The sequence below is a fragment of the Phycodurus eques genome, chromosome 2, assembly GCF_024500275.1.
Source record: "Phycodurus eques isolate BA_2022a chromosome 2, UOR_Pequ_1.1, whole genome shotgun sequence".
NCBI classification, from domain to species: Eukaryota; Metazoa; Chordata; class Actinopteri; order Syngnathiformes; family Syngnathidae; genus Phycodurus; species Phycodurus eques.
The window spans coordinates 41,578,526-41,598,835 of NC_084526.1; the positions used below are offsets into that span (position 1 = coordinate 41,578,526).

The 20,310-nt window shown below is 43.2% G+C and overlaps 2 protein-coding genes across 4 annotated transcripts; both read right to left on the bottom strand.

Moving 5' to 3' along the window:
- atic (5-aminoimidazole-4-carboxamide ribonucleotide formyltransferase/IMP cyclohydrolase) lies at positions 1–7,414 on the bottom strand. Its single transcript, XM_061703547.1, has 15 exons — positions 7,246–7,414; positions 6,914–7,040; positions 5,921–6,064; positions 5,358–5,446; positions 5,058–5,209; positions 4,705–4,861; positions 3,769–3,894; positions 3,571–3,678; positions 3,089–3,174; positions 2,928–3,017; positions 2,101–2,226; positions 1,912–2,004; positions 1,664–1,846; positions 381–536; positions 1–309 (listed from the first exon to the last, which is right to left on the bottom strand). The coding sequence occupies exons 1-15, from the start codon at positions 7,262–7,264 to the stop codon at positions 190–192; spliced, it is 1,776 nt and encodes a 591-aa protein (XP_061559531.1). The 5' UTR covers positions 7,265–7,414; the 3' UTR covers positions 1–189.
- Positions 7,415–10,528: 3,114 nt separating this feature from the next.
- Positions 10,529–15,961, bottom strand: mnx2b (motor neuron and pancreas homeobox 2b). 3 transcript variants are annotated; one of them, XM_061703565.1, is made up of 4 exons: positions 15,520–15,961; positions 13,631–13,639; positions 13,019–13,179; positions 10,529–12,285 (listed from the first exon to the last, which is right to left on the bottom strand). In XM_061703565.1, exons 1-4 carry the CDS (start codon positions 15,959–15,961, stop codon positions 11,872–11,874), a joined length of 1,026 nt encoding a protein of 341 aa, XP_061559549.1. In that variant the 3' UTR covers positions 10,529–11,871. The 3 variants fall into 3 exon arrangements, with proteins under 3 accessions (XP_061559549.1, XP_061559538.1, XP_061559533.1); XM_061703554.1 differs by lacking the exon at positions 13,631–13,639 and having other exon boundaries at positions 13,019–13,176; XM_061703549.1 differs by lacking the exon at positions 13,631–13,639.
- Between the last annotated feature and the right edge of the window lie 4,349 nt (positions 15,962–20,310).

Consider the following 20,310-nt stretch of genomic DNA (forward strand, 5'->3'; position numbering starts at 1 on the left):
AACAGTTTATTACACCATCGTATTGAATCATCACTGACCTACAATGACTATGACCTCTCTCCGTTTCACAAGCCGGGAATGCATTTCAAGAGTTGAAAACCACAAGTGTAGCAACATTAAGTGTGGAATGTTTCCAATATCTTCCGTGATAGACAACAGGAGCTTCTTGAATGCAGTTGAGTTGAAGGCTCAGTGGTGGAACAGTCGGCGGTCGGTGTGCACCAGAGTGATGCCCTGCTCGTTGCAGGCGTTGATCACAATCTGGTCTGCGGCGGAACCCGACGGAGCCGCGATGTACTCGACGCCGCTCTGCAACGACACGCGCAGTGAAGATGCGGAACACGGACGACGACCTGCGAGCGGTCGCTGCGCGTATTTACCCGTTTGGCGCGATCAATGTTATCTCGGAAGGGGAAGAAGGCGTCAGAGCTGGCAGCCACCGCCTGCAAGGAGCTGATCCAGTTCTTCTTCTCGGTCTCCGAGAGCAGCTCAGGAACCGCCTCGTACATCGATTTCCACACGGCCAATTCGGGACCCTAATGAAACCACACACAAGCATATCATCTGCTAACGGCTTCTGCAATCAGGAGTGGCCCATGTAACAAACTAAATGAGCAATGGGACTGTTTGTTTAACCGATCAGATTTCAAATTCCTCCACGACGTCAGCATTTTGCCGTTTTCCGATTGGTCGGTCGGAGCAAAACTGGACATTAAAAAGAAAAAGAAACCATGTGCATGTAAAACTGCTCATATTAATAATAAAATAATTATTGATCATTTTTTTCTTTTATTATTTGAGTTAATTTAGCAATTATTTGATCAAATAAAAAAAATTAAAAAATGCATGCGTTAAACATTTACATACCGGTATGTACTGTATATTTATTCCTATTTTAAACTAAATCACACAATAATCTGTACATTACTAAACATGATACATGAATGAAAAAAAATAATTAATAGAATTTTATTTGCCAGTTTTGGGAGGGGGAAAAGCTAAATTAATACAATTAAAATGGTTTGGGCTCATTTTGTATTATATGAATTTTAAATCAGTTATTTGATCAAATAAAAAAATGTTAGTTATGTAAAATGTGAAATTGTTCAAAAGCAGCTAAATTATTAAATGAGATTTTTAAAAAATGTGTTTTATTTCAAATAATTTTGAAAAAAGAGCTAAAATAATGCACAAAAATATTACAGGACTGTTGATAATAAATCCTGTGTGTCATCAGCAGGTCGCAACAGAGATAAGAAGAGACTGGAAGAGTCACAAAAAGGCATACAGATGGACATCCTAGAAAATGTTCCTGATGGATTGTGAATTTTGCCGTTCAGCTCCTTAGAGAACAGTGGCTTGTGCAAAAAAGTACTTCAACATTGAACGGTCGAGAATGTCCAATGAAGTTCACCTGGAAAAGTTGTTGCGCATTGTCGGTTCATCTTGAAATTTCCCCCGAAATCCCAATATCCCGAGCCTTTTGTAAGTACTTAGTGTATTTCATTATCAATTATAAAATCAACAAATGCACACAAGTTTATTTTTGGAACATTTTAGCTATGAATGACATCATCCAGCTGTCATTTTTAAAAATCTAATGTTTGCCCACCACAGGTATTTCTGTCTAAGTGGCTGTAATGCATTTCCAAGCAAAGCGTACCTCTCCAACGGTGTCACTGACATACTGGTCAATGGCGTTTGCCATCTCCGCTCGCTTCACGCCACTGCGGAACTTCATGGTCAGCACGCGAGGGTGGTGTCTGAGCCACCAGTTATCAGCTTTGTCGCCCGCCAGTCTGGTGCAGTGGATCCGAGACTGCTGTCCCGCACCGATCCCGATCACCTGGTGAACGAAACCCTCAGTAAGATTCAGCTCAATCGTTTGTTCGTTTTCTGTCTGGGAGTTACCTGGCCGTCTTTGGCATAGCACACCGAGTTGGACTGAGTGTACTTGACAGCGACGGTGGCCACAGTGAGATCACGTACGGCTGTCTCGGACAGCTGGTGAACGCGTTTGGATAGAATGATGTTAGCGGAGGTGGCGAACGTACTCGCACTCTGGACATTAGTAAGAAAGAGGAGAGGATGTGGACTCACCGAGCCCTCGGACACCACGTTGCTGAAGAATTCCCGATTGATAAGCGCACTGTTCCTTTTCTGTTTGAGATAGAGGCCAAACAACACTCGCACCTCAGTGTCATCCGGCTCGTAGTCGGGGTCCATCTACAGCCAGGATATACAAGGTCAAAATAATACAATGCACTGGCCACAACATTAGGCACACTTGCACGGTATAAAAACATCCTAGAGCTGCATCGAGGTTTTCTCTAGCTAAGTATGTAGCTAAACAAGGCCCATATTCTTTATCTTTTGCAAAGAACGACTAATATTACTGTGACTTGCTGAGAATCCGTGACCAGCTTTATCTACAGCATCCGTATGTTTGTATTATACTGCCCCCGGGTGGCCAAGGCGTGCACACCAAAAGGAGCAGCACAGTCTATTGATCTGAAGCAAATAAGAAGTTGTCAAAAACTGTTTCATTCTTTACATTCCACCTAATTAAGACATTATTGTGTTTTTGATCAAATACAATATTATAGAGGGCTATTTTTCTTTAAAATATTTTTGGGGGGGGAGGGGGGGGGGGGCTGTAACGGATTAACGGTATTCATTTCTATGGGGAAAGACGATTTGAGCTACGAATGTTTTGAGTTACGAACGTGGTCTTGGCCTAAATCTCATAAGCGGCAGCGCTCATTAGGCGAGGTACCGTAGGATCTTTGCAAATAAGTTTTGGAAATGTCCTGAATTAACATTAAATCTCAGCAGATGGTGCATGTGTACGTCAGGTAGTTGTCCAATTTCCATTTTAATACCAATTTCAAAGAAAAATAGTTGATGTAGAAGAAGTCACCAGGCACCTGAAGCACGCAGTAATTCCCGTTTTTCTTTTTAGACAGGATCCGGAGTGCCTCGCCATCGTAACCTGGTGCGATTATCCCATCAGACACCTGAAACGTTTGGCTGGTATATTTATTTCAACACTCGGAGGGCGACCGTGTGGTTGTTGTTGTTTTTTTACCTCTCTTGATATAATCTTGGCAGTGGGAACGTCACACACATCGGACACGGCGATGAAGTCGCCAAAAGAAGACATCCGGTCAGAACCTGAGAAAGGCATTTTTAAAAAATAGGGCTTACAAATGGCTAACTCGATCCAAATCCATCGACAATATCTCACAAAAGTGAGTATACCACTCACGTTTTTGTAAATATTTTATTGTCTTTTTTTCATGAGGCAGCACTTAAAGAAATGACACTGTGCTACAAAGTAGACAACGTTCGAAAGATGACGCACTCCAAAGCCTCAACAGGTATTTTAAAAGGGAGAATAACTTTACACTGTTCTACAAGATGGACACGGACTACATGACACTGTGGCAAAATGTCATTTCTTCAGTGTTGTCCCACGAAAAGATACAATAAAGTATTTACAAAAAAACGTGATGGGCGGACTCGTATTTGTGAGCCACGCAATCTGAGGTCGAAATTAGATGTTCAAACCTCTCGCCCTGGCATAGGCGGCGGCCAGCGGGCTGAGATCCTTGAACATGTCGTGAACCGTGCACACCTTGGCCTCCTCTTCAGTCAGAGGAACTCCCACTGCAGCACCTGCGCACACACAAAAAAGAAAGATGAATTGTTGGATTCTCCACAGTAATTTCATCACATTAAAGACTGTTGCGCGTCTCTCCTTGTTACCGGCAGGGCTGACGTGCTTGAAGGACGCGGCAGCGGCCACGCCGAGGGCGCTCCTCAGTTCCCGGACGAGCTGCCACGCGTTCAGGGCGTCGCACAAGTTGATGAAGCCGGGAGAGCCGTTGACCACTGAGACAAAGTAAAACCAAATCAATGCAATACAAAAGGGTTCTGGCTTCTGAAAATGTACAATTATATCATATGCAATATGGATAAGATTTGGAAAAAGAAGCAGGAGAAGGTCGATTCGTATTCTCATTCCCAATTAAATGGACAATTCCCACCGACACACTCCAAAATATTAAAAAAGCAGTTATAGCTTCAAAACATTTGTCTTTGTAAAGAAGGTAGAAGTTGATTTTAATCAAATCATTCATTATAATTCATTTAATCATAATTATCAGCGACTGTATTTTTCTTATAATTAATTTATATTAAATAATGAACAAGATGTAAGTATGAACTTTTCCACCCATTTTATTATTTGATGACTAAAACAATTGTTTAATACATTAAATAGAACCTATCTACACAATGTACAATTGTTCATTTTACTATTTTAAATTTCATTTACAATAAATACATTTACCAACTATTCAATAAAATAAAAAATGTAACTATTATAACAACCATTTTATTTGTAAAGTGTTTGTTTTCCTAATATCTTATTTTGAATGAATGAACCAATTATTTCATGAACAAATGTTGCATGTATAAGGATAATTATTTCTCATATTTTTACTTTGTTATTTACAATACTTCCATTTATTTATGAGGTGAAGACATAAAACAAACGCATTTCACCATGTTTAGGCTAAATGAATGCAACAAATATTACAGGGCTCTTGATTACAAATGCTCGGTGGGCCGGATTAAAGAACGGAGAAATACGACGCAACATCCCTTTGGAGGGAGCGGAGGAGGTCGCGAAGAGGGCACCTTTGAGGGGGAGGCCCGAGTGCAGCGTGTAGAGCTGGGCGGGCGCTTGGTGCGGGTTCATGCCATAACGCAGGGGCAGCTGCGAAACGCCACGGCCGTACCGTCCGCGGAAGTAATCCGCTATAGCGTCGTCATACTGGGCCGTGTGAGTGAAAGCCTAAGGAAAGTTCAAATTTGTAAGACATTAGTGCGGCAAAAGGAAACAAAGCTGCAATCTTATCCGGTGCTACTATTAAAAAAAAATGAATAACATAAATGTTTTAAAAAAAAAGAAGAAAAAAAAAAAGCATTTAAACTTTGGTAAAGCCGTCAAATTACGAAAGTTTTTTTTTTTTTTTTTTTTCTCTCTTTACTTTAAGAGCCAGAGTCCTTCGTGTGTCCAAAGTGGTATCCTTGTCTTCTGCGCTCTCCATCTCCGTGGCAACCAGTGAATAATCAGCCGGGTCGCACACAATTGTGACCCGTGTGTGATTCTTAGCTGCCGCCCTCAGCAAAGTGACGCCACCTCATCGAGGGGAAAAAATAAATACAAATAATAAATACCAAAAAAATAAAGTGACAGTAAGCATTTGTCTTATTCATTTCAAGCAATATAACATTTGGCTAGGTTCAGTTTGACATTACAAGCGTCACAAAACGCACGCACGACTCACCAATGTCAATCTGCTCCACAGCGTCTTCCGCTTGAACATCCGGGTTGGAGACAGTTTTGACAAACGGGTACAGGTTGCACACCACCACCCTGGAGAAGAGCACGGACGAGAGCATTTTCACACTTTGCATAACGTGTAACGTATCGCTCACAATAAACGGGGGTTAATCGCACCCACAGAAAACCCACACAGTCACGAGGATAACATGATCGACCTCCACGGGAATGCACAATTGCACGTGCTCGTTAAATCCGGGCACTGAAGAGAGCAAACCAGGACGCCGATCAATAAGCTATCAGTGTTACTAATCAGATTCTCGTCTCGTGCGTTGTTCACATCTAACAAGTCAGATGTCGTCAGAGCCCTCTTGACCCGACACAAACCAGTCACAAGGCGGGCATCAGTTGGAGCAGCACGTTTCCAATTAACGTGCTGCTAAAACTCAACCACGTGTGCTTCCTGTTTCTAACCGTTAAAAAGTGCACATTGCACACAATGTGTTCAAATTACGAGCATGTGAAATAGTTATGTGTAATATTTCTCGAGGCTACTTGTGCTCTCACCTGACTAGGCTATAGCCCAGTTTATCCATGTCTGCGGTGTCACTGGCCGTCTTCCTGGCCAGGATACCGCCGTGGACTGCGGGATGGAGGGTCTTGACGCGGCCCCCCAGCATTTCTGGGTGCCCGGTAAGTTCCGAAACATCCCTGACAGACACACAGACGCAAGCGCACGCACGTACGCACACGCACACACACATACAGTGATAACTTGGTGCAGGAGAACACATACACCACAACGCAACATAGTTGCAAAGGCGACTATGGAAAGACCTTTGAGAATTTGGATATATAGCTGGATATCCAGCTTAAGGTCCATGTACTAGTACGGTCTTTGTCCTCACTAGTAAGACCATTCAGCACAGTAGGAGAATCTAGGGCGCGCTAGTAGAACCACTGTGTGTCTTACCTGTCAGGTTTTGGGGAGTTTTTTCCTGCACTAATGCCGTCCACTAATGTATGACATTTAACACGAGTGAGACAACTTTGGCACAGTAGTGGAAAACTCCAAGTTGCTAGTGAGGCTAAACTGTGCACTAGTTGACATGTGTGAGCTACTAGTAGTACCAGTGAAACTCTAAACGTTAACAATGTAATAATGTCACTTGTCCTATTTGTAACACGAAGTTGTCAACTAATGCAGTTTTGACTCAATAGCAGAACAACTGTCTTATTGTTACGACTACTACTAGAGGCACTTTTGTCCACTAGTATGCAATTAACAACTGGGGAATAACTGTGTGTACAATATTGGGAAAACTTTGGCTTTGGCAAAGCTTCTAGTGGGCATCAACGTAGTTTACTAGTCATTTTCATTCTATACTAGCAGGCCAAAAGTGGCACTAATAGTGGGAGGTGGCGGCGTTGCTACTAACAGTTACAGTGGTTGTACTAGTGCGCTGATTTGTCATACTAGTGAGGACAAAGAGCGTTCTAGTACATGGATGGACCTTAAGATAATGGAATAAATGCTCAAAGTGATACGATGTAGCGTACCTGACAGTCAGTCCTGCATCCCGCAGGGCTTTGGCTGTCCCACCTGATGCTACCAGAGCCAAACCAACGTCCGCCAGCCTTTTGGCAAACTCCAGCAGTCCAATTTTATCTGACACGCTCAGCAGTGCTGCATTCCACACACACACACACACACACACAAACAAACAAACAAAACAGTGGGTTGTTTTCCACTCCCGCGGAAGTCAACAACATTTCGAGCGCACCGCGTTGGCAAATGTTAGCAAAGTTAGCACCACACCACGCGTAATGTTGGGAGAATAACTTCACACTTTTGACGAAAACCTCAACTGGGGATGCCGAAGACAACTCACCGAGTTCCGAGGAAGTCATTTTCACCGTCACGCTGTCGGTTCCCAGTTAGCACGGGGGTGAGCAAACGTTCTTGTAACACGAACGGAATCCAATATTGAAAGGACCCTGAAAACGTTTTCCAACGCTTCTGGTCAACTCCGTTCTCATCATGTGCTTCCAAAAGTGCTAAGTCCCGCCCGTCGACGTCGGGCCGACCCGGAACGTCACACGAGCGCACCCAAGTGGCCTACGTCATATTTACATCCAGGAAGTTCTTATTCTTATTCTTATTCTTATTCTTATTCAAACAGTCCCACTCCAAAGTCCACTATGGCCAAGACCAAAGAGCTGTCAAAGGACACCAGAAACAACATTGTAGACCCGCACCAAGCTGGGAAGACTGAATCTGCAATAAGTAAGCAGCTTGGTGTGAAGAAATCAACTGTGGGAGCAATTGTTTGAGAATGGAAGACATGCAAGACCACTGATGAGCTCCCTCGATCTGGGGCTCCACGCAAGCTCTCACCCCGTGGGGTCAAAATGATCACAACAATGCTGAGCAAAAATCCTAGAACCACACAGGGGGGACCTAGTGAATGACCTGCAGAGAGCTGGTACCAAAGTAACAAAGGCTACCATCAGTAACGGACTACGCCGCCAAGGACTCGAGTCCTGCAGTGCCGGACGTGTCGCCCTGCTTAAGCCAGTACGTGTCCGGGCCCGTCTGAAGTTTGCTCGAGAGCATTTGGATGATCCAGAAGAGGATTGGGAGAATGTCATAAGGTCAGGTGAAACCGAAATAGAACTTTTAGAAAATCTTTGGAGGGAGTGGAAAGTCTGCGTTGCCCAGCGACAGCCCCAAAACATCACCGCTCTCGAGGAGATCCGCATGGAGGAATGGGCCACAATACCAGCAACAGTGTGTGAAAACCTCGTGAAGACTTAACAGAAAACGTTTGACCTCTGTCATTGCCAACAAAGGGTATAGAACAAAGTATTGAGATGAACTTTGGTTATTGACCAAATACTTAATTTCCACCATCATTTGCTAATAATCATTTTGTTTGGTATGCCTAGGATGAAAATGGCAGGCCTCTATCCTCGTTTTAAGTGGGAGAACTAAATACTAAATACTTTTGATTTCTTTCTTTATTTTTTTGCCCGACTGTAAATAGATATAGATAGATAGATAAAAACTTTGGCTTTTCGTGGAAAAATCCGCAACACCTCCTTTTCACCACAAGGGGTCAGCTGTGGCAAACAGCATTAGTGGCAAACCTGTGGGTGAACAATATGACATTTTTCACGCGTTTTGAGTCGGATTGATGTGAATTTATGGCGCCCCTGCGTCACTCGGCGCCTGCTGTCCATTAGTAAAGTGACAAGACCCCTGCAGGAAACGTGTGATTACCTTAAGAGATCACACAATCTGTTCATATTCACCTAATGAGCTCCACATTTCGCTGATTGAGTCAACTGTGGGAAATATTGGGAGCGTTTCCGATGTATTAATCTAACAAAGTGGGAATTGGGGCCTTCTCGAGTTGAGTGATTCCATTGTTGTTGTTTTTTTTTGTTTTCGATTTTTCATCAGTCGGATTTAAAAAAAAAAAACAATAAAATAAAATGTGACGATGAATGGAGTCGTCAATAAAGCATCAATAGATACATAAATCAACAATAAAGTGCAATCAAATCAAATCAAATTTACAAAAGAAAAAAATTGGACTTCCTCAAATTAACATATGTTCAAGAAAATACAAATCGCACCTAAAAATAATCGCACATGGATTGGAATTGGAATATTTACAACGGGCAATTAAAGGCAAATGAATGTCGTTCTGGTCTTTGAATCATGTCTACTATGTTAGTAAAAGAATCATAAATACATGAATCAGTAAAATGCCATCAAAATATGGGTGAATTAGCACATTTAGAACATCTAAAACGATGGCAAATGAATGGGAATCTATCTATCTATGTAATGATTCTTCCAATTCTAATTCTGTATTCCAATAATATTGTTTCGGCGCATTGTGTCGTCAAGTGAAAATTCAAATGAGTGGAAAATCAATATTTGCTCAATGCGAACTATTCATTTGATTTCCGCGCAATATTGTGGGGGCGCGTTTTTCTTCTCGTTGGCCCCCTGTGACATCATTCTTCCTCTTCATTAACTTAATTATGTGGCTATCGGCTTAAGTGCGATCTAAGAGCTTTTGAACAAATTAAAGCCGGAATTAGGAACCGTCTATCACCATCTCCGTGGAAATACGCGTGATTGATGTCACGCCATTTTTTATATTCGTTTTTATAGATTTATTGTCTTCATACACGCAGATGGAATAATTATGTGTGTGTGTGTGGGGGGGGGGGGGGGGCTATAGTGCATAGACACTAATTGCATTATACTGTATTAAGTGGCAAAAAAAAAGAAAAGAAAAGGCCGTTCCCGGTTACGCAATATCACGGGAATAAGTCAATAAATAAATAAATAAATCCTCGCTTTACGATTGACTCGACATGCGACATTATGCGAACCGAACGAACGAATCAGTTTGCGCACAGGCGTGAACATACGTCAGCACGCTGCACGCTAAGTTACCGCCGCGTGTACTGCGTTTCCATAAATTGATGCTTTCGAAGTGTATCTCGAGTATACATAGAATGCGTCGCGTTAATTAATTTCCTCCTACTGATTAGAACCCCACAAAGGGAAATTAAGAACCTACAGTATGTTTAGATGGTGTGACATACTTGTAAGCAGGTGACAAAGTAAATTGCAGCGTCGCCATAATTCAAGCCAAATGAAACAATACCTACATTTTAAATGTGATCAACTGATCAGCTTTATTTCCTGAGGTTTTGTTTTTTTTCCCCCACAAATGCTGGAAGCCCCCCACTCAAAAAAAATAAAATAAATAAATACAAAATGTCAGTTGACCTGTTTACAAAAACATGCATAAAGATCTCAAGTACTATTCTCTTCCATTTCATCTGAATGTGCCGTATAGCTTAATTAATGCAGATCTTTTGAAGAGTGACACATTAATTGATGTCAACGGAAAGAATAATAAGCAACTTACAGAGTTCATTTTTTAAAAGTAAACTACAATAAATATGTGAAGTCTAATCACAGGCCCTTCCGCTCCACTTGTCAATAGATAAGTCAAATGTATTTATTTAGAACATGATCAACACGTCAAACATTTTATATATATATATATATATATATATATATATATAGTTAAAACCACAAACGAGCGTCAGATAAATACATGTGATTCTTTTTTTTTTTTTTTTTTTGCAACAAATCAAATCAATTCAATTCATTTCCACATAGCACAAAGTCGAAAACCGCTTGAGAAGTAAAACAGGCGGAAGGTGCAACATCACATGGAAAATGAACATAAATAAGATGCGTCTTAAGATGTGGTGCCAAAGCTTGCATGCGCGTTGGGAAGTTACAGCGCCATTTATACAGAACCTTTCCATGTACTTCTATACACGACGTGTTATCTTACATGACATGATCACGTGAGTTGAGAAGGTGGAGACAAGGTGGCCTGAAGGTGAGGCACGACTGATGATGATGATGATGATGATGGGAGTACTTTGATGATATTGAATCACAATGTGGCTGTCATTTTAGAAATCGACATTTGCAGAGTGTCTGGGTTCAAATTTGACAGCAATGAAAATACTCGAAAATTGTGGTGACCCCCCCCAAGAGGGAGACATTCACCAGGAGCGTGTTTTCTTCAAGGGAGGCGCAGGAGATGAAAGCGCCACAATGAGTTGTTGGCGTCAAAGGGAGTGGTTGGCTGTTCGATGCGAAAACACTCAGCTTGTATGTGGAGACGAAAGTGACATAACTGGTTCTCATTTCCTCGTCTTGTTATTTACCACATCGCCACAAAATGTCATTCGCTCACACCAAAATTTGATGATGTTTTTATTTATTTTTTTATTTTCCTAAAGTGACCCACAAAGAGTCATTTTTTATTTTTATTTTTTTTTTTAAAACGTGAGTCTTTTGGACAGATCCTACAAAGTTTCAAACAGTCCTGAAAACTTTCTGTGTTGTGTTGCTGCCACATTTGGTCATTGAAGGGTTATGGGGGGGAATGTCAAAAAGTCCAAGTCGAGTGTACTGTTATGTGAATTTTCATGGGGCACTTGGAGGAACTTGAAAGAGTCCAGAGAACTGTTTGCGTTCCCACCGCATTTGCACAGTTTTCCGCAGAAACATGCACCTGTAGGTGTTGGAAGAATCATGGGCAATCTCGAAACAGTGAAAGAGTAAAACAGCTTAAGAATGATGCGGCATACTGAACGTAAGCGAACACAACAGAGGTCAGAGGGCGTGACCTGTACATGCAACGTAGCAAATAAAAATACGCTTCCCCTTTCCTCTGGAACATTCTTTCAGGATGAATCATCCATTTCTGAATGTCAGAGAGGCTATTCAAATATTTTGAAAAGATCTCGTGGACAATCATCACGAGGCCATTCTTGGTCCCGGGGGTCGTAATTGCCGATCGTATTTAAGAGTTAAGAACAAATGTTGCGGTCGTTCACATTCTTTTTCATCGTGGAATCTGCCTTCAAGTGAGTGTGTCCCTGAAATCAAATGTGCAGTCGTCTCACAGTCCCGCCACCATCTTCCTGTCTCCTCCTCCAGTTTGCACTCCCTCCAGCTCGTCTTCAGAGAAAGGACTGTGGGGGTTGAAGCCCACGTCGGCGCTGCGCTGCAAGAAGTCCGTGGATCGCGGCGTCCCGACGCGGTTCCCCATCACCACCGAAAAACCGTGCTGGGTTTCTTCCTCCTCTTCCTCTTCCTCTTCCTCCTCCTCCTCCTCCTCTTCTTCATCACCATCCCCCAAAAGTAGATCCACACCTCCGTCCTCCGGATTCCCGCGCCGAGGCCTTTTCTCACCGGGTTTGTTGCCGGCTGTTTTTCCACCAGCGCCTTCAGACTGGCCCGAAGCGCTGGCCTGCTCCTTGGCCTTCCGACTCCGCTTCCACTTCATTCTCCGGTTTTGGAACCAGATCTTGACCTGACCACAGAGCCCAAAGATAAAAGACGTTTTACTTCCAATTTTGCACAATCGTGTGCGTAGACATACACACAATTCTCTCTTCAGCAAATGTCATTTTCTAAACTTAATCAGGAATTGTATTGACAAGGATCCTTCATGGAATTATATTGTGCCCTTTCTCAATATACTGTTTGGATAAAGTTGACTTTCTCAAATATATAATTTGTTCCATTTTCTTTGAATTATGTATGAAGTTTATTATGTTAACAAATAAAAAAAATAATAAAACAATTAAAAACTATGTAATATGAGTGAAATGTGTTGTGTACCCGCGAGATGCCTGCATGTGTGTGATCTTGGTCGTTTGTGTGTGGTGTGCAACAGAAAAAGATATATGGCAGAGTATAAATTGAATTTAAATTAATACTCGACAACGCACTGTGTAGAAATGATGGGTGAATGCTGAAAAGCCGATGCAGATCTACAATGCTCTGGAATTAATTGAAATGTTCAAATGTAGAAGGTGGGACTGGAAATGGGGGATGGGAGAGAAAAAAAAAACGCTTCCAAGATGTCCTGAAATTTGTGAATCTTTTGAACTTTGAATGACTTTAATCCGATGAGAAATGTGGAAAGTGGAGCATGGCGAAAAAATGCCGGGAATAATGATAATAACAAATTTTGGTGTAGAATAACTTCTTCAGCAGTCACACATTTAAGATTAGGATGTTGGGGGCGGGTTCTCGCTTACTTGCGTTTCCGTCAGCATAAGGGAGGTGGCCACTTCGAAGCGTTTGGGTCTGGACAGGTACTTGTTGAGTTTGAACTGGTTCTCCAGCTCCAGCAGCTGCTGACTGGTGAAGGCCGTGCGAGGCCTCCGGCACTTTCCCAACAGACCAGACTGGGGGCCTGCTGAGGGAGCACACTTACAATCACTATTACAGCCATTTGAAATCCACTCAGGTCCCATGCAGCAGGATTCATTACAGTCATAATGTTCTCATTCTTATGACAGCACATCATATTTTTTTTATAGGCTTTTAATAGGGATGTTCAAACTTTTCCTCCAAGACGTGGATCCAGAAAATTCAGAGGATGCAAAGGCCACTTTGACACTTTTCAATGTGGTCAACTCTATCCACCAAGCAATTATATACAGTATTGTTTTTATCAATGAGGCGTAACTCATAGTCATACTCTCACATAGTCAGAGGCTGGCTGTAATGCCTGGAGTGTGGAGTTTTTCTGAGACACGTGAATGCAATAGAAATCCATTTTGAAAATATATCACTTTGAATGTGTAATTAACTTCCGTGCCGAAGTTAATCATCGCCAGTGAGACGTGAGCACCGCTGATGTGCACACCACTCAACTAAGCATGTGATTTTTTTTTTTTATTCTGTATGAAAAAAATCCAATAAAAGTAATTTATTCAAAAATACTGTGTTTATGACTGACCGCATGTTTGGAGGTCTATCATAAAAAAAGTGTTTGAGCCAGCTGTTGGTTATCAGTGGTACCTCGCAAACCAGCTTGCGCTCCAACCGAAAGAGTCCCTGCATGATGATGATATTTTTCGCAAATGAATATGATCCAATGTGGTTGTCTCACCTTCCCCCGAGTTTTTCGACGCCCACGCTTTTCACACCGACGCACCCGACAATCGTTGCGGGCCGTGTCAAATGTTATTTGTAGTATACGCCGTGGGATTGTGGTCCACAAATAGTTTCTGCACCATAGTTTGGATATCCCTGACCTAATAAACTTGATTGTCTCTTTGTTTCTTGCATCGGTGGAATATATTTCCCCTCAATTGATCTCCCGCCTGAGTGAAGTTTTATGCAAGTGTGAAATCTTGGGCAAGATGCCGACACCGAGGACACAGGCAGTTTAATATCATTTTTGCAGGCGGGAGCAGACACATATGGCGGCGCTCTGCGGTCGTCGTTAACTCGAAGGCTTTACTCCAGTTTATTGTTGACGGGCAACACAGCAGAAGCAGGCCATAAAAACGCAAGCGTGCCATTAACTAAATGAAAACTCAATGACGGCTTTGGGACGTTATTGATAAACTACAAGATGTTTGAGGCGTGTGTTTATGAGATAGAGACAATTTTCATTGGTTTGTGCTTTAGAGAGACACATAAGGGGGGAAACAAAAATATGAGAACCGGCAGTAAAGAGGGGATTGCATGGATATGTTACTGTGTCTCTTTGATAGAAAAGTGAAAAATGTACAAAAATAAAAAGCTAGCCGGCGTTGCCTTGATATTTATACGATTGAAATGATCTGCTCCCATAGTTTTGCTAGCCTTGTGAACTGAGTACCAAAAATGCTAAATTAGCTAATGATAACACTGGGGATAAAAACTTACCTCGGACGTATTTTTTCTTAGATTTGACAGAAAAGTTTTGAATGCCACGGATGGGGAATATCTTGTTTCTCCGAATTAGTTGTGTCATCATTGTTAATGCTAGCTGTGCCACATTCCTCCATAGCGCTGCTTTTAATTGAATCATCAAGTCAATCCAGTAGAGTACATTTGTTAAGCACGGCTCTGTTGTATTTTACTTTAAAGTTCAATACATTTGGATTTAACGTGGACGTCTTTTGGTTTCACGTCATGATCTCCTGATTTCAACTGAAGCTCCTCAAAGGTATGGCTTAGAACTAAAATCGCAAATGGTCAATTTAATGCTACTGAAAAATGATATGTCCTATGACATCCAAAGTTTTCGTTCCGCTAGTGGAACGAGAAAGAATCACTGAATTGAATGTTCAATGTTAAGGTGGCACCCAATCCAGTGCAGTACATTTGTTGAGGACAGTTCAGTTGTATTTAACTTGTAATAAGAAATCATTTGCATTTAATCTTTTAGAAGTCTTTCTTTTCAAACATTTACTCAGGATTAATTTGGATATAAATTATTTAAGTGGCCCATAGTATTTTTTTTCTCCAATCTTCAAGCTCAGTGTTAATATACACAGTGTGCATTATGTCCAAGTGCAAGAAATAAAACCTCTGTCCAGTTTTTTTTTTTTTTTTAAATGAACCATTAGGCTTACTTGCTACCGTATTTTAATGTTGTTTATTATGGTAATACTTGGTTGTTAAACGTTTGACAACCGGTGCATTAAGACATTTTATCATATTATCAATTTTTGAGAGGTCGAAAAATTCAACCCACTCCCCCCCCCCCCCCCCCCCCCCCCTAATCCCCAATAAAAGGATGCATTTTAAAAAGACTCACCGCTGTAATCTGTCAATCTCGGCATCATAATCCCAGCCCGGATCCAGTGCTCCGGGGGCATCGAGCCCGCCATGGCGGCGGCCGCCTTCAGGTACTCCGGGTAGGCGTGATTCAGCTGCGTAAAGCCGCTGTAGGCGAAGGCAGGGTGCTGGGCGCCCAAAGCCGACAACGGGTACATGGGTGCCGGGTACATGCCCGGCAGGGCAGCCTGGTGCACGGAAGCCAGTCCCGGGTGCGCGAGGTTGAGAACGCTGGCTTTGGGGATTCTTCCTGACGCGTGGAGCTGCGCGGCGGCCCGAGTGGACGGCGCGTCCCCGCGGCGGCAGGCCACGGGGCTCCCCGCCGGGCTGTCGCAACTCAGGCCCGGGGACACGTCTCGGCTGGCCCGGTTGGGCTCGTCTGCGAGCAGGGCGTCGATGCGAAAGTTTTTCGATTTCTCCATGACCACTTGGAAGGAAGTCACCAAGTTTAGTGGGCGCACACCTGCGGAGCGCATTCGCTACCTATATACTCCACATTGCACGCAAATGTCACGTTGCACGCAACTCCTGCAGACGGCATCATTGTTTGCCCACATGGGCTTGCACGTCGAGTTTATTGAGTGCGTCTACCGGGACGGGCGCACGTCCGTCTTCCATCTAAATTCCACACACTCCCTCCCTCCATTTATCCATCGCTCCATCTCGCCATCCCTGCGGGCCGGGGTGTGGTGGGGGGCGGGCGGGATTGGCTCTGACGGGGCTCTAATCAGCTAATTACCCGCTCGTTTCTTCCCCCCCCCCCAAAAGTCAATCAAACCTGAAAAGAGTCGCAAAATTAAGGACGTGCGGAATTACTTTCCACATTCCAAAAATTCCCACTTTTCCCCAGAATTCCAACAAAAGTCCTCAAATGAACCGATTTACTCTCCAGGTTTGATGGTGATGCAAACATCTTGAGTGTAAAAATATTGCCGATTGGAGGACGCAGCGAAGAAAGTACACCGTTGCGCAGTATTTAAATCATTTATATTAACATCTCGCTTCATTCGAGCGGCCGTCCGAGATGCCGTTAAAGTTTATGACCTAGAATTGCACACAAACCATATAAAAGCATAATAACTCGACGCAAGAGGCTAGAAGTTAATTGTACCTCAGCTTAATGGGAACTAATGCCATTTTAAACAGAAGAAAGTAGCAGGGAGCATCTGTTCAATGAGAGTTTTGGAACTCGCGAGGACCGTTTGCAATACACGGTAGTCGAAAGTCGAAATAGTCAAATGATGCATCAGAAGCAGTCTGTGGGTTTTCAATCATTAAATTGAGCGCAAACATGAAGCGTGTGTTTAAATTGCAGTTGTAATGTTAATGTTAAAGAAACCCCCCCCCAAAAAAAGAACGTTTGATCTCATTTTTAAAAATGTCATTCTTCTATTCGGGTGTTACGAAGTTTTTGTTCACCGAAGATATTCCGAGTCCAATTTAACCCGGGACCACTAAAAAGGATTGCAAATTGACAGGCTTGTGTTCAATCAAGCAAAATGGCGGTATAGTTGCAATCTCGAAACTTGCTATAAATGTGTTTATCTTTATGGCACAGCGGTAACAGTGTTCCTTGAAACAGTTCCGAGAACTGTCAGATCTCTCGCCACGTTTGCACGGGTTACCACTGAAACGCGCAACCGAACGCACCGATGCATAGTACACGCTGACGAGGTTCCGTCTTTCCCCGGGGTCATGAGTTACGAGGGGAGGTGACCTCCAGAAAATTGAAGCTTTGAGCGGGTCCGCCCACCTCCCTCCGCCATCTATCCCCCCCCCCCGCGTTTTGCCATTGGAGCCTCGCGTCGCTCGCCCTCTGCTCCCTATCAGCAAATTACCTCCTTGCTGCTGAAACATTGGTCATTTGCTGCAAGGAATTCCACGCGCCTCGCGACGTCTTCCTCCCCAAAGCCCCCATTGGCTTGCTTGCACCATTTGGAAGTTGTTGGAACGGGCGGAGCGGGGCGCCAATCTTCTCCGGCACCCAAATGAAATTGAATCAGAGGCTGTCAAGGCTCCTCTGCTTCCGGTGTCAATTGCATTTCCAAGGGAGCCAATGGCTGATCAGGGTTGCAGATGCTATAAATCAGCGGCAAACTTTTTGACACCACGTATCACCTAAACAAAAAATACTTCACACTCCAAGTCACACCATCATGACAAACATTCAAATAGTAGGCCTGTGTGTTCGTTAAAACCGCAAGAGAAGTTTGATTCCTACAATGAATATTTGACATTATTATGTAATAGTACGCACTTTGTCCTCACTAGTAAGACAACTGAGCGCACTAATAGAATGACTAGAATGCACCGGTGGTACGCCTGTGTCTGACTAGCAAAGTTTTCCTCACTAGTAGGAACAGTTTCGCAGACAAGTAGGACTACTACTGTAAATGTTACCAGTGAGGCAACATCACAGTCTTTGACAACTGCGTGCTACTAGTGACACAATTACTAGTAGTACTAGTGGCATGTGGGTGTCAACTAGTGCGCAGTTTTGCCTCAGTAGCAAGTTAGCCACATGTAGTTGTCGTACTAGCATTCCAAGGTTGTGCTACTTAGTGTGCAGAAATGTGATACAGTTGTAGAAGAAAAACATTTGCAGAAGGACACAGGCGTTCTGCTCGAGCGCCCAAATTATTCCGCTAGTGCACTGAATTGTCTTACTAGTGAGGACGAAGAGCATACTAGTACATGCACCTGACGACGGATATCGGTTAATGCCCAAACGGCTTTCCGCGTGGTCTGCACATAATCGTACTGTACTATTGGCTAACAGTCCCCACAATGATTTTCATCATCTTATCTCCAAAAACATTGCACTTAACTAAAGATAGCGAACGAGCGAGTCCAGTGGTTATATAGCCTCGTGGCCTCACAACAAGGAGGTCTCAGGTTCTCCTTGTTGTGAGGCCAGGTGACTGCCATTGCCGTGCAGTGTTTAATCTACAACACTGTGCTGCCTTTCTCGGGAAGGATTTCAGGCTATGTTTCTCCCTCTTTTTTTTCTTAGATTACGTTCACATTTCCTTTCATTCCTCCTTAATGTTGGTCTCTGTATTTGTTTTTACTGAGTTGGTCCTTCCGTGCGTGGTGTCAAGGAACTATGTTCAAGTGAGGGGCTTCATTTAGACAGGCTATCGCCCTATTGAGTTGAAAAGTAGTGCTTTGGTGCCAGCATCGTGCCAAAGAACTATGTTGAAATGAGGGCAGGAGCTTCATTTCGCCCTGTCCAAAGAAAAGTATTGCTTCTGTTGAAGTAATGGTCTTCATTTAGACAGGCCATAGCCCTATCTAATAAAAAAGGAGTGCTTTGGTGCCAAGGAACTATGTTGAAGTGAGGAGAGGGGCTTCATTTAGACAGGCCGTAGCGCTTTGGTGTCATCTTGGGGCCAAGGAACTATGTGAAAATGAGAGGAGGAGCTTCATTTTTGACAGGGCCCTGTCAAATTGAAAGGTAGTGCTTTGCCACCATCTATAAGCAATTATAAACCTCAATTGATTTGTTGTCGTTTCCAGTCAGCTGAAACGCAATTTCCTCGTGTACTAGGGAGCATTTATTCATTTGTTTGTTTGAAGAGGCAAGCCATTCCCTCAAGCTCGCCAGATTGTTGTGTTCAAAATCTGGAGAGAAAAAAAACCACATAAGTGAGGTGGACTTTTTCATGTCAGAGAGCTAATATAGTCCAACTGGTTTCAAATGATAGCAATGTGATTTAGTAGTGATCCCTTTCAAAGGTCAGAGTTAGCCACTGTGCAGTAAAAACACATTCATAATCATTATCAAACATGGCTGTGCACCTTTTCACTGGGAGCTCCATTTTGACATCTTCAATCCCTCATTACATCCTTTCGTTCCACTTTTACACATGCCCTCTTGCACTCTGCGCACAACTCCGTCGGCGCGCGCACACCCATTACACCGTGAGAACGAGATCGCTTCAAAGAGACGCCGGCGCTACAAAGCCGCAGTTTATCGAAGTAAGTCTACAGTAAACGTTGCCGCCAGCACAGGTTTACTGAAACATTACAGAGCCTATCAGCAATTACAGGCTGATTTTTCAATCATTACCGCAGCACAGAGATAGTGTGACCTGCCCTAGCGCTGATCCCGGTTTGCTTTCCAACCGTCTGACTTCTCCTTCTCGCCGCAGGCCTTGTGGACACATCATTGATCAAAATTGCAAGGTTATTCATCCGATCCAGTTAACGGGAAGGCAACGGCCACTATAGGGGATGAAAAAAGACACAGTAGAATTAATTACAGCTATATCGCAGATTTTCAAGCAATTGTTTTTTTTCTCTCTCTCAGTTGGATAAATTGCCCGTAGGTGTGAATGTGAGTGCGAATGGTTGTTTGTTTTTATGTGCCCTGCGATTGGCTGGCGCCCGGTTCAGGGTGTACCCCGCCTCCCGCCCGAAGATAGCTGGGATAGGCTCCGGCAGCCCGCGACCCGAGTGAGGAGAAGCTGTAAAGAAAATGGACGAATGGATGGTTTTTACAGGAGGAATCTCGAGTTGTGCATCTTAAGTGTAGTACCACGTTGTGCCACAACATGCCGGGGCAGCATTGAGCTCTACTGGATGCAGATGAATTAATCATCAATCTTAAAATGATTAAGAGCAAGAAGAAGATGCAGAGAAGGTCCCAAACTAATCTCCAGCAATAGTCGAGGTTCCCACAGAGCAGGGAGAATACTGTATCTGGAACAGGGTCAATTAAGTTGAATGTCTTGTATTTGTTATTTGTTGTATTACAGTTAAAAACTGC

Excerpts from the sequence above, each read along its gene's own strand:
- mnx2b (XM_061703565.1), bottom strand. The coding sequence starts at position 15,961 with ATGGAGAAATCGAAAAACTTTCGCATCGACGCCCTGCTCGCAGACGAG. Across the intron at positions 12,286-13,018 it reads TTATGCTGACGGAAACGCAA|GTCAAGATCTGGTTCCAAAA; the intron begins GTAAGCGAGAAC and ends CTCTGTGGTCAG.
- atic (XM_061703547.1), bottom strand. Across the intron at positions 2,227-2,927 it reads GGAATTACTGCGTGCTTCAG|ATGGACCCCGACTACGAGCC; the intron begins GTGCCTGGTGAC and ends TCCTGGCTGTAG. Across the intron at positions 537-1,663 it reads TCAGTGACACCGTTGGAGAG|GGTCCCGAATTGGCCGTGTG; the intron begins GTACGCTTTGCT and ends TGGTTTCATTAG.